The following is an 18234-nucleotide window of genomic DNA, read 5'->3' as shown; positions in this document are numbered from 1 at the left end:
AATAAATATGTGACATATTCTATAACGCACCGTCTTTGAAAAGATGATTTGCTACAGTTTCTGTGCAATTAATATATATGACTATTTACATTCCATTGAACTTTACGATAACATTTTTATTTTATAACCGATTTGTTGGATACTGGTGTATTTTAACATCCTAAACATATTCTCACCTATTTTGTTTTAGTTTGATGTAATCATTTTTGTAAATGTCTATTTCAAAGTGTTATTTCGCCCTAGATTACTCATATTTTGGAAGGGCCGGTAAGCAATACAAGAAGCAAAGCAAACATATTCAATTGTCCTTCTCATTCACCATTCCTAGTTCCATATCGTATATGAAATTATATTTGTTAAGGAGAATGTATTTTTGCCTTCAATATATCATGGATGGTTTGGATGTCCTTTAGTTTAATTTCGCTGCCAAGAGGAATCTATGGCGTATTATGTTCAAATAAGTTTTTGAATAGATGAGAAACAAACAACTTCCAAAGTTTCCGTTAATTGCTCAACGAGTTTATAACGTGATGCAATGTACTAACATGCGTACACAACTTGTCCGTTTGGTGTGTTAACGCCATCGTAGATCAGATAGTAGCACAACTATTACAGCACTCTTCATTGACGCTACATGCTTGACATAGTAGCCTATACACGAGTATATTGTGTAGTGTTTGTGTACGACTTACAGTCCGATAAGATTAAAACGTGTAGTAGAGACCATATGTATAGTTATCTTAATCAACATAAGTATGGTCCTAAATGTAGTTTTTCATATTTTTGAAGGTCCCGATAGAGGTGGCGATTTCCATTACATACTAATATTGATCTCAATTTTGACAGAAATATTTTGATGCGCAAACTCATTTCAAGCATTTTGATAATTCACTTTTATTTGAAGTTTGAAAATAAATAGGCAATTGTCTAAAATAGTGATAAAATCCTAAAAAACCACTATTGTCAATGTGATGACAAGGGGCGTCTGCCAAAAGCAGTAACTTTCATTCATGCTATTTAACCTTTGGAATGCTACCTTACCTTTATGTAGTAGAGTGGAATACATCCAGACACGCAGAAGTAGTCTATGCTTTTATCATAACATAAACAGCCAGTGGACATCTAAAAGACAAACAATACAAAATATTTAGGAAACTATTCACCAACATAGAATGTATTACAGCGATATAAATGACATATGAATTGAACATACATGTACATATAAGAATGGAACATTATACAATTATGGACTTCAGGTGAGGTCTATCCCTGATTTACGGACCTGGTCTGAACAATATTCACAGAGGCCGAAGGCCGAGGTGAATATTGTTCAGACCAGGTCCGTAAATCAGGGATAGACCGAAACTGAAGTCCACAATTGTTTTATTATATGACATTTTACAATAAGATTAATAATTTTTCATGTCATAAACACATGGATGGCATGGACCATTTTAGAATCACAGAGTGAAGGACTTTAAATACAAAATAACATACACAAAAATTGAATTTTAGATTCAATTCATGTGATATTTAATTTCAAATAAATATTATTTGAAAAATTATTTGAACTGTAGTTGAATTCAGTAGTGTGAATGGTAACAGATTTAAAGACTGTCTGGGAAATTACCTCGGTCTATTTTTAGTAGCGGTCTGTAACACTTTTCTATATAAAGGTCGATGTCTGTAACACTTTTCTATTTATAGAACGAGGTCTGTAACATATTTACAGACTCGTCACGTGACGTCGCTCCTCCAATCAGGGCTGGGAATTAGCACCAGTCATTTAATAAGATACAATATTAGTTATATCTCTGGGTTAGGAGGGGTCTACAGGCTCATAGACCCCGTCTGGTTTTTATAGACCCGGAGCACTGTCATCTTACAACACATAAAACACAAAATCAATATATACACATATTGCACTGTCATCTTACAAAATATAAACACAAAATCAATATATACACATATTGTAATAGCGTCTTATCAAATATAAACACAACATTAGTGTTCTATCAAATACTCCTATCTTTACCTAAAACACAATTATTATAAAAGTACCGATACTCTTCCTTCATTGTATACTAGCGGGAAAAAAAACTGTGCTTTGCGGAGAATTGTTATAGAACATGTAGTACCAATTGTATATACATGAAAATTAACACACATGACCGAGTATGACACATACACACTATCCGTGTGTCATTGACGGTTTTTCTCGCGCAGTTTGCTCTCAGTAAAAATAGCATTATAACATTTTAATTTGTGATTAATGCTATGCCAAGGCTCAATAAAATTACCGCCTCCGCATTATTGGAATGCTTCAAGCTGGTATGTGCCAAGCCGTTCACGTTTTCATGTCCATCGCAACACAATCCGGCATTTGTGGAGACGACATAAAAAGTTTGGCCACGTCGGCGGTCGACCTCGTGCGGGACGTCCACGTGTAACGTCACGTCAATAGGACAACCATATTCGGCTTGTCAATTTGAGAAATCGCTTCCAAACGGTAAGTTTTGACTACACGGGCAATCCTTGTGTTAATACCAATAAGTCCGAGAACTGTACGGAACCGATTGCGTGAACCAGCTATCCGTCCGCCACGTTCTACAATCCGCCCAGTTCTTCTGCCACGTCATCGTGCATCACGTCTGGGCTGGTGCAGAAGGCATCTGCGATTTACTCGACGGGATTGGGCAGACATTTTGTTTACGAACGAGTCGCGAGTCCACCTGGATAGTAGTGACGGCCATTCCAGAGTGTATCGTCGCGTAAGAGAACGTTTTAGTGACAACTGTGTGGTACAACGACGTTCTTTCGGCGGAGGCAGCGTTATGATTTGGGGCGGCATCGCATCGCAGATGACGGGCTTACCTAATCAACCGGTGACGTTGGCTGATTTGGCTGCAGCGTTGGAACAGATCTGGAATGCCATCCCACAAGCATTCTTGAACCGTTTGATAGGCTAAAGGCGTCGACGTTGCCAGGCTTGCATTCAGGCGAACGGTGGACATACGAGGTATTAATTTTGTGAACTCAGTATTGACCCCTGCTGTGTTTACGTCACTCCTGAGCGGAACTTATTGATTCCATAACGTGGAAAATGAAATGCAACTGTTAATAAATAACAAATAAATTGTCCCTGAAAACCTTGTTGTTCTACGTGATAAACATTTATTTTTATAACACATATTAGGCATGCACAGTTTCTTTTTTCCGCTAGTAGAAATTGTCACCCTTCTAATTTGTAGCACTTTTTCTGATTGGATATCAGGGAAGCATGTGCAAGGGGAGATAACTCAAACTAAAATCTGTCTTTAGAACAACAAAGATGCCAATTCTTCTCATGATGAAATAGCCTACTTTATTGACAGCAAATTCAACGAAACAGGCAATGAGGGGGCCTCTAGGGTGCTAATTACAAAGATGGTAGTGTTTTGTCCGAAATATTGCCGAAAAGGTAACCGGTAGGGGCTATTTTTGTAGCAGTCAAGTACAACTCAATCTCACAAAGCGACTTATAATTTTGCAGAACAATAATGAATAAAAAAAATGTCAGGGTGACACATTCGTTATCTCTGTAGTAGGATGGGTCTTCTGGCTCATTATAACTAATAATATGCATACTTGACCAAAAGCTCGCCGCTGGTGTACGTTAATAGGAGTTCGGTTTTCCCACTAAGGCTTATGCCTCCCCACACCATCACTGAACCTCCGTCATATCGGTTATGTTCCACAACGTTACCAGCGTGGAACCTCTCCTCAGGTTGTCTCATTACTCTTACATGCCTGCCGATGAAGTCGAAACAGAGTCTGGACTCGTCAGTAAAAAGAACCGGTTGCCATTCCCAAAGAGTCCAAGTGCTATGAGCTGTGGCCCAATCTAATCGGCCCCTAACATGGCAGGCGGTTAAGGGAACTCGAATTTCTGGTCTACATGAACTTAAACCAGCATCATGAAGAAGGTTTCTAACTGTCTGAGTGGCAACCCGGGTACCAGAAGCATTTAGGTGGCCATTCAGTAAAGCTGTGGCAGTCTGGAACCTGTATGAGCATTAGTTGATATTGGCGCTGCATTGTAGCCCTTGAACGACCTCCAGCATGACGCCTGGAAGGGTTTCCTTTAGTTTGGAAACGATTCCACATTCTTGCTACAACACGTACAGACACTCCAAGCTGCAACCTGACGTTGAGACATGCTAGCTTGCATTATTCCGATGCCCCTATTCATTTAACCGTAGTCTGGTTCGTCTTTGTGCCATATTAAAACAAAAACACGCAAAGAATATTCATCAAATTGATTTCCTTAACAATTTGAACAACACCTTTCCTAGCCTATCTTAGCTTTTGAAGGGGGTGTACACGTTTAAAAGCGTGCAAGCGCCTTTATGGTTGACTGAACACATCCACACAGGACGATTCGGAAGACTAACATATTCGCCAAAAACAGTACGGAAGGAAAATATTACATTCTTTGATTTTGATTTTGTTTTCAAAATATAGGTGATCCTTAGCAAAATGTGAGTAGTATATATATGTGAAAAATACCGATCTGGCAGGATGGTTACACAAGATCATCTGAGTTCTAATATCAGCATGTTATAGGTAAGAGAGCTACATATTGAACTGGAAAAACGACATCATGCCGTCCATATATAACAATGGTTAAGGACACAACAAAACTTGAAGGGACTCTATTAATGAGCCTCAACTTATTTAAATTAAGCTACAAATTAGTAGAGCATAACTGAAATCACTCGTTTCAATACATATTATACAAACTTCATGAGGTTGCTAACATAAGTTACAAGAGGCTATCAACAGAAGCAACAGAGATTAAGGGGGCTATCAAAAGAAGTTAAAGATAATAAGGTGGCTATCAAAAGAAGCTAAAGAATCAAAGAGTATATCAAAAGAAGCTACAGAGACTAAGGGGCTATCAAAAGAAGCTACAGAGACTAAGAGTCTATCAAAAGAAGCTACAGAGACTAAGGGGCTATCAAAAGAAGCTACAGAGACTAAGAGGCTATCAAAAGAAGCTACAGAGACTAAGGGGCTATCAAAAGAAGATACAGAGACTAAGAGGCTATCAAAAGAAGCTACAGAGACTAAGAGTCTATCAAAAGAAGCTACAGAGACTAAGGGGCTATCAAAAGAAGCTACAGAGACTAAGAGGCTATCAAAAGAAGCTACAGAGACTAAGAGTCTATCAAAAGAAGCTACAAAGACTAAGGGGCTATCAAAAGAAGCTACAGAGACTAAGAGGCTATCAAAAGAAGCTACAGAGACTAAGGGGCTACCAAAGGAAGATACAGAGACTAAGAGGCTATCAAAAGAAGCTACAGAGACTAAGAGTCTATCAAAAGAAGCTACAGAGACTAAGGGGCTATCAAAAGAAGATACAGAGACTAAGAGTCTACCAAAAGAAGCTACAGAGACTAAGGGGCTATCAAAAGAAGATACAGAGACTAAGAAGCTATCAAAAGAAGCTACAGAGACTAAGGGGCTACCAAAAGAAGATACAGAGACTAAGAGTCTATCAAAAGAAGATACAGAGACTAAGGGGCTATCAAAAGAAGCTACAGAGACTAAGAGGCTATCAAAAGAAGCTACAGAGGGTAAGGGGCTACCAAAAGAAGATACAGAGACTAAGAGTATATCAAAAGAAGCTACAGAGACTAACGGGCTATCAAAAGAAGCTACAGAGACTAAGAGGCTATCAAAAGAAGCTACAGCGACTAAGAGGCTATCAAAAGAAGCTACAGAGAGTAAGGAGTTATCAAAAGAAGATACAGAGACTAGGAGGCTATCAAAAGAAGTTAAAGAGAATAAGGTGGCTACCAAAAGAAGCTACAGAGACTAAGAGGCTATCAAAAGAAGTTACAGATAATAAGAGTCTATCAAAGAAGCTACAGAATCAAAGAGTATATCAAAAGAAGCTACAGAGACTAAGGGGCTATCAAAAGAATCTACAGAGACTAAGAGGCTATCAAAAGAAGATACAGAGACTAAGAGGCTATCACAAAAAGCTACAGAGACTATGTGGTTATCAAAAGAATCTACAGTGACTAAGGGGCTATCAAAAGAATCTACAGAGACTAAGAGGCTATAAAAAGAAGCTACAGAGACTAAGGAGCTAGCAAAAGAAGCTACAGAGACTAAGGGGCTATCAAAAGAATCTACAGAGACTAAGAGGCTACCAAAAGAAGTTACAGAGGCAAACAACAAGGCTTCACGTTGCTACCAAAGTGAGCAGTGTGAGTCTGCCAAAATAATATACAGAATGCTTATACTGATTGGGTTGAAGGAGGCTACGACAAACGTCAAAAGGCTACCAACATACGCTACACCAGGCACCCAAAACAGGCGTTAGAAAACATAAATCAGTTACTTAAGTATAGAAAGTAAAAAGGTACTCGCAACAACAAAATGTCTGTGAACAGCAAGTAACAGTAGTGAGTTTTACAAACTGGAAATAATTGTTTTGACATTTGTTTATGCGAGTTTTTCATTGACGTTTGTTAAATTGATATACATGCATTCATATAACATAAAAAGTAATTATTTAGCTTTAATAACAGATTTAATCATAAATAAATGACGAATAAATTAAAGAAGAATACGTCTTTTGATAGAGCAAAGTCTCTCAGTGAATTTGCTCGATGAATTCAAGTTTGACTCACAGGTGAATTTATCAGTGAATACATGATTACTTAACGAGTAAATGGATATTTTAATTTGTGTTTGAAGACTTTTGCAAGTTTAAATATCTACCCATTCAGTAATACTGACGGAGAATGCAGAAATATGTTATCGTATTATGTTATTGACATTTACATACAAAAGTAAATGGGATATTGCATTTAAATTGGTAAATTGCATTTCTTCGTTTGAAGTCCATGTCTACATATAGGCAGATTTCTATATATATATTTATAACAAAACATATGAAGAATATAAAAATACAGAAAACAAGTATTGGTAGGAGGTGATAAAAAAATGAGAAAAACATAAACCATAGAATAAGTATGGTTTATAAAATAATGTTTAAAAAACAACCACAAATAAAGCAAAAACCGAACATGTTTTATTCTCCGAATGATTCGCAAATCCTACGATACACGACAGGATAGGACTAGCATAGGGACTGGTTTGAGAAAGTTTGTCAGTACCCCTCCAAAGATCTTACCGGAAAGCAAAGCAAAAACCGAACATGTTTTATTCTCTGAATGATTCGTAAAAGACGATTTATAAAGTAACCCCCTTGTAGTATTATGTATTCGCAATTGAACCTTCTCGTTGGTGACACAGCAGAGGCCATAATAAAACTGGTTTGCGAATCTCAAAGTTTTTTTTATATGTCCTTTTCTATCTATTACCTGTTTTATCCCTAACGCCTTTCTTAAAAACCCTGCACTTGGCCAAGAAAGGGTGGTGATTGGTTCTGTTAATTGGATTAATTGAAGTAAGCTTTATATTGAAAGCGATATTGACTAATGTACTCGTTGTTAGTAGAATATGACTATTTTGACGCTTGTGATACGTATCTGAGGCATGGTATTTTTACAAGGTAGTACTCTTAAATCGGCATTCACATATACACCAGTAACATGCCCCCATTACACCGCATACATTTCACACATGGAAGTGCTTCACTTAATTGACCATAGCTGTTGATATGACTCTAAGCTCAATTCATCAAACAAAACTGAACTGAACCAAACTGACCGACCCGATGTCTGAATGGGGTACATATCAGTATTCTATCAAGCACCGTAGCAACAGAAAAGATTGTCATGTATATATTTCATTACATATATCTACCCCAAGGAAAATATATTGTAAATCAGAAACCTATCAATCCATTTATCAACAGACACAGGCAGCTTTGATATACTGCATGTAGTTATAGTCAGTAATAACCAAAAAAAAAGCTATTATGGTTAAATAATCATCGAAGCAATCCTCATACATTTGGCGCATGAGCTTTATTCTGACAGGTAATGGTTCGAATAGATGTCTCGCAGTGATGTCGTAATTGGATTAAACACTTCTAAAGATGCATGAGGGCATTTGTTTTACCCATTTAAAGTACCTCCCTGTCTCATGTTTGCCTATTTTTCTTTTAAAATGTTCATGTGTCTACATGTTTACTGTTCTACTTTTTATTTCATTTGTGAAAGAACCTCGTATACAGAGAAAACAATGTCACGTTGATGATAGTAACTATAGCCTTCCCTAAGCTTAAAAAACAGAACCATATTGGCGATACCTCTTCCATCATATATCCGAACAACATCGGACTCAGGAGCGCCCCAGCAAAGGCAGTTATCATTAGGTATGCAGTCACTTTACCTCGAAGGGGAATTAAATTCTCGTTGATCCAACTCAGAAAACTTGGCCAAACAACACCCAAAGGTGTTCCTATAACACATACAGATATCCATATTCCTACATCAGCCAGAAAAACGGCGCTTACTGAAAGTCCAACAAATCCTACGGTACACGATATGATGGATAGCAATAGCATAGGGACTGGTTTGAGGAAGTTTGTCAGTACCGCTCCAAAGATCCTACCGGAAAGTAAAGCAAAAAACGCCACGGATGTTAACATGGAACCGGCTGTCTTTGTCCATTACAAATGTTGAACACAAAACACTGTCAGAAAGCCGCTAAATGAATAATTCATTGCAACGAACACAGCTGAAAATATTCCAACATTTACAAATTGAAGTATCTTTATCAATATTGGAAGATCGCCAATGAAACGTAACTCGTCGATCCTGACTTTATTCTCTGATTGTTGTGGTGATTTGAAAAATAATACAACAAATGGAATTGTGACCAAAAATGCAAATCCAGCTGAAATTGAAAAAGCTATATAAAGTCTGGATTCGGGTGATTCTGTATGAGTCGCATTTAACTTCGGAACAGATTGGATGTAAGAGCCGTTTCCATTGACGTCATCGAACATTTCGTTAGATACGTTCAGAGATGCATTGTATATCGTGACATCTGTCGTTGTTGGAATCAAGAACGGTGACGTCACAATGGGCGAGAGGAATCCAAAGATAGCATAAGCAGCGTAGAAGATGTTCATATACACCCTACCCCTCGCCGAAGTTCCCCAGATTGACGCTGCTATCGATATTAAAGCTGAAATGATACATAAAGTGTTCCATTGATATGAATAAATAACCTATTTAGATACATATTAAATGAACATTTTTTTGTACATAAAAAATACATGCATCAACGATACTGATGAAACCTTGACGTACAGTATTTCAATGGTCAGTAATTTAGATTACAGTAAAATTATATTGTAATCAACATGAAAAGAAAATATCCTTAAATATATTTAACAATTGGGTATATTTGCTTAAATTCACACTGTTCTTCAATAATGCATTAGAGATGATAATACTATGTATATGTGAATAAATAGAGAAACAAGAGACTGCTCCCTTTTTAATTTTTGTTTAAAGCAAATGTACAATAAACCAGGATAATGTAACTTACAAACAGACATCACTCCACCGGAAATACCATGTAGAACATGCGCAGCAATCATCATTTCATATACTGTACACCATGGTATGACGGCAAACATGAGACTGTTGGTAGTCATGGCGACTACAAGAATAAGGTATCTGTTTAGTCTGGAATAAATAGCTCCTCCTAGAATAGAACCCATCACCCTTCCTATAAAATACGACGTCATGAACAAAGATCCTTCTTCAAGGCTTGTGCTACAGATGAGCAGAATATCTAAGAATGCAGGTCCGAACTGGCCTTTTGTCCATCCCTGGCAATATATAGACGTTGTCATTTAAAAACATGTTTTATTTGTGTATCAAACTCAGTTTCGTAGAATATGAATCAAACACATTCATAAAGATGTATATCACTAAACCTACTGTAGCTGCAATTCAATCTGTTACGGCTATCATGAAATATACTTATTTAAGAATATCTGCTGTTGCCCAAAGGAAAACTAGAAAAGATATGGGCCAGTGTTGACCAGAATACGAAACGGGAAATTGTAATCACTACATGAGATCATCATCTTTAATATAATTCAACCATACAAACAAAGAAAATATAACAAACCAGTATGCAGAAACCTGAAGCGGCGCATACACTCAGCAAGGTCTTGAATCTAGTGGCATCGTTATGAAGAATCTCGTGTAGAAATGATCGATATTCTTTGATAGGGGCCTTCGTCTGGCATTCCTCTTTTCCATCCTCGTTAGCACTTTCATTAAATGGAACTGATTCGCAATCACATCCGTTGACTTTGTAATCCTCTATGTTTTTCGCCATTTCCCCGTTGTGTGACACTGTTTAAGGAAACCATATCTCATTAGCACAAGCCGGTTTCACATTGCATGTACAATGTTATAGAATATATCGAGCGTTTATGATGTAGAAAAAGTAATCAGAAACACGGGTAAGAATGTTTCAAGCAAAACGTGATGTTTTACCATGTGTTTATCTTAGCCCAAGAGTTGAGATTCATCTGTCTGCTTTAAAAAGAAGTGATTGAGAAGTGTTGCAATGGTGAACCCAACGCTTCGGTTCATCACCAAGAGCGCATGACGATGCGCTAGTTCTGCTACATACAAAGTTAACGCAATGGAAAGTTTTCAAAAGTGTGGAGGGAAGTCGTCCTAAGAGTCCAGTAAGACATGTATATCGGGAATGCGAAGCATGGGAGCAAATGTGCACACCTCAATCTGGACATTATATATCTGTATTTGCATTTGCGCTGCAACCCTTTATATGAACATTTCCAGTAGAAATGCATTTCATTTGAGTTTGAAAGCAAAAACTCTCGTGACGTGACACGTGGTTTACTTATGACGCTATAGATTAACCTTCAATCCACACTATTACAAGGAGATAAATACACCAGCAACATACCCCCATTACACCGCATACATTTCACACATGGAAGCGCTTCACTTAATTGACCCTAGCTGTTAATATGACTCTAAATTCAATTAAACAAACAAAACCAAACTGAACTAAAACTGACCGACTCGATGTTTGAATTGGGCACATATCAGTATTCTATCAAGCGTTGTAGTAACAGACACGGGAAGCTTTGTTCCTAAGTCGTCTTAAGAGTCCAGTAAGACATGTTTATCGGGAATGCGAAGCATGGGAGAAAATGTGCACACCTCAATCTGGACATTATATATTTGTATATGCATTTGCGCTGCAACCCTCTATATGAACATTACCAGTAGAAATGCATTTCATTTGAGTTTGAAAGCACAAACTCTCGTTACGTGACACGTGGTTTACTTATGACGCTATAGATTAATCTTATTCAGTGAGAGTCTTGTCGCTTCGCTTCTGGTAACATGGAGAATGCCCCTGTGTCAAACACTTAAATGACTACGGTTAATTATTGGCCCCAATTTAGTTTAATAGGGCTGTTGCGCCAATGTCGTTTAAAGCACGACGCATAAACGAAACGCAGTAAATAAATAAATGATTTAAGAATAAATAAATAAAAGGGAACAATATTTTCTATAGATTTTTTTTTAAATATATACATTGAACGGCATTGTTTTAATTTTCATACCGGTATGAACGCAAATCGGTTATATCCATATCAAACATGAAACCCTAGCAGGCTTCACGCAATATGTTTGTAACTGATTTGTGTTCATACCGGCATGAAAATTGAAAACAAAAACGTTCAATCCATATATAACAAAATATCAACAATTTAATAAAACATTTTATCTTTACATGAGCATTTTACGCCGAAACGATCTTCAGTTTTTTTAAGCACACGTTACTACACTCCCACGGGTGTATGACAGGGAACTTCCACAGATGGTGTTTTCAAATCTGGTCAAACCCGAGGCTTTGCCGAGGGTTTTGCCAAATTTGAAAAATCCCGAGGGTGGAATTTACCGATTTTACACCGTTGGGCATGAGATTTTTTTTTTTTCTCTCATTCCAACTACACTAAAAAGCCAAAAAAACTGAAAATGCGTTTGGACTGACTACCATTTTGAAAATATCAATTTTCCCCTGAACGAAAACGAATCAGTCAGCCAGATTAAGCATACCCTATATTTCCTCTGTTTGTACTGAAAAGTTAATCTTATCGTTCTAATTTGTACGGTAAATATATTGTAAAATGTTTTAATTTCATCACGTCGTGACGTCTCGTTATTGTTGAGCCATTATAACATCACGTCACGTTTTCCTTTTTCTTACCCTGGACAGCTCTATTTTACACACAGGGAAATGAGAGAAAATTATCTACCTTACGTTATTAGTTTTAAATGATGTTTCGTCAGATCGTGAAAACTTTTTAAAAATGCATGCTGTCTTAAAATCTACTGAATATAAAATATAATAAAATAAAAAGCAGTTTATTACTCACCTATAGACTCACCACTATGGACTGTATGAGGACGAGATGACAGCAGATGGTGATGATCTCGTCACAATAAATACACAGTCTTATCAGAGTATATATCAGGGAATCACTTTTTAGTTTTATATGTCAGTATTTTACTGAATATTCTATTTACCTGAGACGGATACTGGATCGCATCGACAACGATTTGTGGTTGTGTGTTTCAGCAAAATACTTGAAACATCTTGTAAAATTACGTCTGCCTTTTTTTGGAACTAGCTTTAACCCAGTAACGCAAAATCGAAATGTCAGCTGTTTACATCTAAAACGGTCTTCGGTCTGAAGGCTCTTAACCATTCCGCTTTATATATGATAGATTTAACAGAGTAATAGAGTAAGTTTATGTTAATCTCACATACATACTGTAGATGCATCTGGTGACCTCCGTTTTGGAACTGCATTTTTGTTTTCTAATGTCCGACTAGGGACTAAATAAGCAAATGCTTTAATTTCAAAATATTGGATTCCGTAATGGCTTATACGTTAAATATAACGTCATTAAATGTTAGCGCCTGCGAGAAAATAAGCAACTCTTAAAATACAACCGCAAATTAAAATTATCTAAATGAAATAAACATCGCATGAGCATTAGTTTTTGTCCATTTTCTGACCGTGACATCGTAAAGGAACATACCCTGCCTACACCCGTTTAGGAGAGGAAATGCATAACTAGCAGTGTGCTTTCGTACGAAAGATCAAATTATTACCCTCGCTGGTGCATGTAACATATACCTATTATCAATTTAAAAACGAAGAATATACCCCATTTCAGGTTGGCTGGACAGTATAATTCAGCTAAGGATACATTCCCTATTCCCCCGTATTTTCGTGAGAGAGTTAACATATGTAACTGACAACTTTTAGCAATAATTCAAATTTTTTGACTAGTACATGTTGTTTAAGTTACCGTTCCGTTAACTGCCGAAAAAAAATACTGCTAAAATTGAAGTTAATAAATAAATATGAAATGCATATTGGTATTAAAAGATATAAAACTCCATTGACTAATATTTGTGTCCAGTATAATCGTGCAAAGCCTTTTTTCACGACTGGTTCTTATCTCAAAAGGTGCAGAGTTTAATCCATGTTTACTTTATCATCATGCATAAGCGATTTCACAAGATGTCATGAGAGCAGAAGTCAACACAACATACAATTACTGCAACAATATTTTCGACGGGTCAGAGGTAACATTTACACAATTAACGTGTTTTCATTTTTAATTGAAAAAGATCTATAACGTCACTTCATTTTTAATTGAACAAGATCTATAACGTCACTTCACCTATGAAGTAGTGTTAACTACTGTTAAACAGGAGAAGCGTGTCAAAATTTGAACAGGAAGATTGTTAATGTAAAGGGACCCATTGGGGTAGCGAGAAATTAGATATATCATCCAATTCTTTACGGCACGTACGAAAATATCATTGACACCCTGCGTGTGGTAATAACGTAGGTAATCACTTGTGCTATGTAACAAAATAAGGAATGCCAGTGTTATCCTACTGATAGGAAAAAAGAGTGAAAAAGAATTGAATGATTCTACTAAACAGAGGATAGCTCTCATTTGTATATCGTTACTGACTATTATATTAATGATGGTTTTCTACAGGTTTCTCATATCTATTCGTTTTCTGATATTGTTTTGCAATTACTATGAATGATTTTCTCACTATTTAGCAAAAGGAGTGAACAACATTTTTACTTTTTGCTAATGTAGTCTTTGGTTTACAATATGTTATTGTGTTAATGGTGTGATATACGACTAGGTCTTGTTGTCACTTATTCTCATAAAACATATATAAACAAACATAAATAGTATGCATTTCAAATATAACTAGCACGCGGACTTTAAATATATATATAATTGAAATTATTGAAATAGTCAAATGTTGCCGACTAACCTAAAATGCTTCTTTATATTAAAAACAAATGTGCAGTTTGAAATGTTTAATTAATGACATGATATTTGGACTTTATTAGTAACAATAAAATTAAATATATAAACGACAATAGAATACATTTTTCTACAAAAGTTCTATTAGATGGAAATTTCATTTTAGAAAGTTCAACTGATGTTGCTGCTGTTGCCGATTTCTTTGTAACGTAAATAAATATGCTATTGCGAAATAAAGTATGAGTAAAATGATATGCATTTTATGATATATATAATAAAATAGCTATTCATCCGTTAATCGTTAATAACCAAGGTAACAGAGACGCTTCCTCGATAAGGTAACGAAAACACCTGCTGTATCTCACTTCATGTCGTACGACGAGACTATTGTGTCACACACACAAACACGAACTGACAACAAGGTGTTTCTTCTGTACCGGTTACTAACAGGAACTGACAACAAGGTGTTTCTTCTCTACCGGTTACTAACAGTACCTTGACAACACCGAAATCGACCTGTTGCGCCAATAAAAATCCTGGGGATCAACATATGTTGTTTTCTATCTTACCTACTCTCTCCTGTCTCTCTTGGCACATGTCTTCAAATGACCTTAGCTGTTGCAAGGACGTTATTTTTAAACCCCATACACATACCAGACAGACATATAATGATAATTGAGAAAGCTACCTCCTTTTGGCGCAGCTCGGCTCTGAATGGTGGCTGTTTAGTTATAAGGTCTTTTTGGAGTAGCACTCATATACTATATCATCCTCAGCGTTGTCTCCAAGTGAAAATATTTATAACACCTCTTAGCAAAACCAATGCTTTCCGATAGTAAGTGTTTCTTGATTTCTCCTGATATACATTATCAACCCTTTAGATATGTATGGGCTGTTTGCATTGATCGTATTCGTGTATGTTCCACTCAGGGTGAACCTACTACAAACTGATATAATATCTATCGTTAAACTGTTGGCGATAAGTATGGCTTCGACTTATAACCCTGTACTTTATTTGTGTCAGTTTATGTTTCATAAACACCAGGAGTCATGACCTATGACCATATTGATTAAACAAACTCTGTAAAATGTCATGCTTTCATATCTATAATTGTTTTATTCCACCTTGTAAAGAGATTTCTTGTTTGAAATGACCCCATAAAAGGGGAAACAAATCTTAATTGGACCATTTTAATTGTTACATATAAACTACGATTGACTAAAGTTGATTTACTTATGGAGCTCTCCACTATTATAGCATTTAACTCGCAACTGGAATATTGCTATAAATAACTTTGGGAGAATGCCATGTGAGTCGCATGTTTGTTCAATACATTTTTTACAAAATTTTAAATGTCAGATTAATAAGCTATACACCTTAAATGTCAGATTAATAAGCTATACATTTTGAATGTCACTTTTAATAAGCTATACATTTTAAATGTCAGATTAATAAGCTATACATGTTAAATGTCAGATTAATAAGCTATACATTGTAAATGTCAGATTAATAAGCTATACATTGTAAATGTCAGATTAATAAGATATACAGTTGTGGGACCGCACAACGCACCAAAAATAGCGTGCGCACACCGTGCATACATCGTTCACACACCGTCCGCACATCGTCCACACATGGTGCGCACAACTGTGCGATTTAGCAATCGTTCGCCCCGTTGTGCGCTTTTCTCCGCACAACTGTGCGATTTGGTATCATTTGTAGATCAAAATTACGGAATGACAAAAATACGGAAGGCTTGTATGCGATAATGTAAACTGTGTATATATCTGTGATTTCTCATCACAATAATCAAGATTATACAATTTCACAATGCGTGTTACACAGTATTACAGCGACCGTTAGGCTGTCAAGAAAGGGTTTGGCTCCAAATTATACTGATTCTCTACATATGTTTTAACTACATGAACATTATATTGTTTAATTCTCATATCATTGCATTCATTAATGGTTAACAATTAATTGGTAACAGTTAATGATTTTTTTTTGATAACCATAATCATGACCCTAACATTTGAAAACGACATTTCCAGGTTTCCTAATTCCGCTTGATTCTAGCATTTTAGACTATTTGCCTCAAGGCATACAACAGAAATGAACATAAATCAACGATAAAACTCACCTTATAATTATAGTTGTGTTTCAAAGCCAATAGTAAATACTCTCTCCTCTTTTTGTAGTGTGGATATTTTACTGTTTACATGATCTTTCATATCCGCGAGAGCATTACTGTAACAGCTGCGCAATACATGCAATTTGATTGTGTGAAGTTTTAATGAAAAACTCTGCGTAGACCTAGCAACAGGTTGTGTAGATTTGAAATAACGATTGTCGTCTTCGAGTTTAGATAAAGTCTGGTGTATTGACGATATATTACACCTTGTTCTAATTATTCGGGTAGCAGTTTAAAGTGATTAGATGGACTCAGTAGAGTGTCCCATGCGGTAGGCCGAATGCAGATTGTCATGGAGACTGTTTTCATAGAGATGAACCTCTAAACAGAGAGGCAGAGTTGATACTTGGTGGTAGTTCTTCAACGCCTCCTTGTTTATTCCAGGCTTCTACAAAAATGGCATTACATGTGCCTTCTACACAATGGAACCTTTGACTTAACCAATGATTTGTTCATGATTGAGGTAATCAAAGGAAGCAGTTCTTCAAGAAATTGCTTTAATAGGTCTGAAGGCAGTGGATCAAGCACACAGGATTTCGATTGTCATGATGATATTGCACAACTCTTCCGCGGTTGTGGAGTAGAGCTTTGTCAATGGTTCCCCATCAAATTTAATGTCGGCAGTCATGACAGAGATATCATTGTCAGCAGTAGAGTTCACTTCGGAATATTTTTTTCTTGATCGAGCTGATTTTATTCAGAAAGTAATCACTGACCTTGTCTTTTTCAGAATTACAGCTTGGTAAGATAATTTCACCTTTCTGATCCATAGGGTTTTTGGTGAGTCTAAAAAGCTGTCTATGGTCATTACCACATTCTTCGATTTTTTTTTAATTATAAGTCTTCTTTGACTGAATGAAGAACCAACTAGCCGACATTGTTCCCCATAAATTTGGTGGTGACCGTTTAATTTGTTCCTTCGCAACGGTTCTCTTCTTGTCTACGGTATTGTTTTTCTACGCGGAGATTTTTATTATACAGAGGGGCATTGGGTCTAACAGTAATCACCTTATTCTGAAGTGGTGCGTGTTCCTCTATAAAGGCTTCTATACCAGATGTGTATGCTTCAACGAGATCATCAACCCCGCCTTTAGTAGATTGAAGGGCGGAGAAGACTCAATGTCATTGTTGAAATCTGGTAATGACATTTCGCGGAATTTCCGGAAGCTAACTTATTTCCTTGCATGATCTGGCTTACTACAATTCAGTGTTGCGTGGACAGCAAGATAATCACCAGATTGGTTCCCCTTTACATCACTTAGACATGGATCAATCCCTGAAATGACTTCAAGAATGACTGAGTTATCGTCCCTTGTTATGACCACATCCAGTGTGTAGCTTTGGGTGTGTGTAGCTTCAGCCACATGTTGAATCAGACCCCTGGGATCTAGTAGCACAGAGAACTGGTAACTTGGTGGTCTAAAAAGGTAGACCACTCATAAAAAAATACTCTAGTTCTACAAAAATATTCCAAATAGAAAAAAATCCATATTTCATTGCAATAAACAAGTTTATGTATTTTTACGAACGTTATAAAAAATGTATGATATAAGTATGACAGCGACACCTACAAAAAAATATATAACTGGAAAAACGCAATCATGTCCTCCATATACAACACTGGTTACTGAGACAACAACACTTTCAGGGAATTAACGAACCTCAACTTATTTAAATTATGCATATTATTATTTAAT

General features: G+C 36.5%; 2 protein-coding genes across 2 annotated transcripts; one reads left to right on the top strand and one right to left on the bottom strand.

The window, feature by feature from the left end:
• The first annotated feature begins 3728 nt into the window (after positions 1–3728).
• LOC110463485 lies at positions 3729–6068 on the top strand. The gene is made up of 2 exons (XM_021518103.1): positions 3729–3821; positions 4887–6068. Exons 1-2 carry the CDS (start codon positions 3729–3731, stop codon positions 6066–6068), a joined length of 1275 nt encoding a protein of 424 aa, XP_021373778.1.
• Positions 6069–7044: 976 nt separating this feature from the next.
• Positions 7045–17167, bottom strand: LOC110463494 (sodium-dependent glucose transporter 1-like). The gene is made up of 4 exons (XM_021518123.1): positions 16487–17167; positions 10114–10343; positions 9523–9808; positions 7045–9156 (listed from the first exon to the last, which is right to left on the bottom strand). The coding sequence occupies exons 2-4, from the start codon at positions 10324–10326 to the stop codon at positions 8636–8638; spliced, it is 1020 nt and encodes a 339-aa protein (XP_021373798.1). The 5' UTR covers positions 10327–10343; positions 16487–17167; the 3' UTR covers positions 7045–8635.
• Between the last annotated feature and the right edge of the window lie 1067 nt (positions 17168–18234).

Source organism: Mizuhopecten yessoensis, unplaced genomic scaffold (assembly GCF_002113885.1).
Source record: "Mizuhopecten yessoensis strain PY_sf001 unplaced genomic scaffold, ASM211388v2 scaffold10911, whole genome shotgun sequence".
NCBI lineage: Eukaryota > Metazoa > Mollusca > Bivalvia > Pectinida > Pectinidae > Mizuhopecten > Mizuhopecten yessoensis.
The sequence above is the reverse complement of the archived record's forward strand: the minus strand, read 5'-3'. Positions and strand labels throughout refer to the sequence as shown.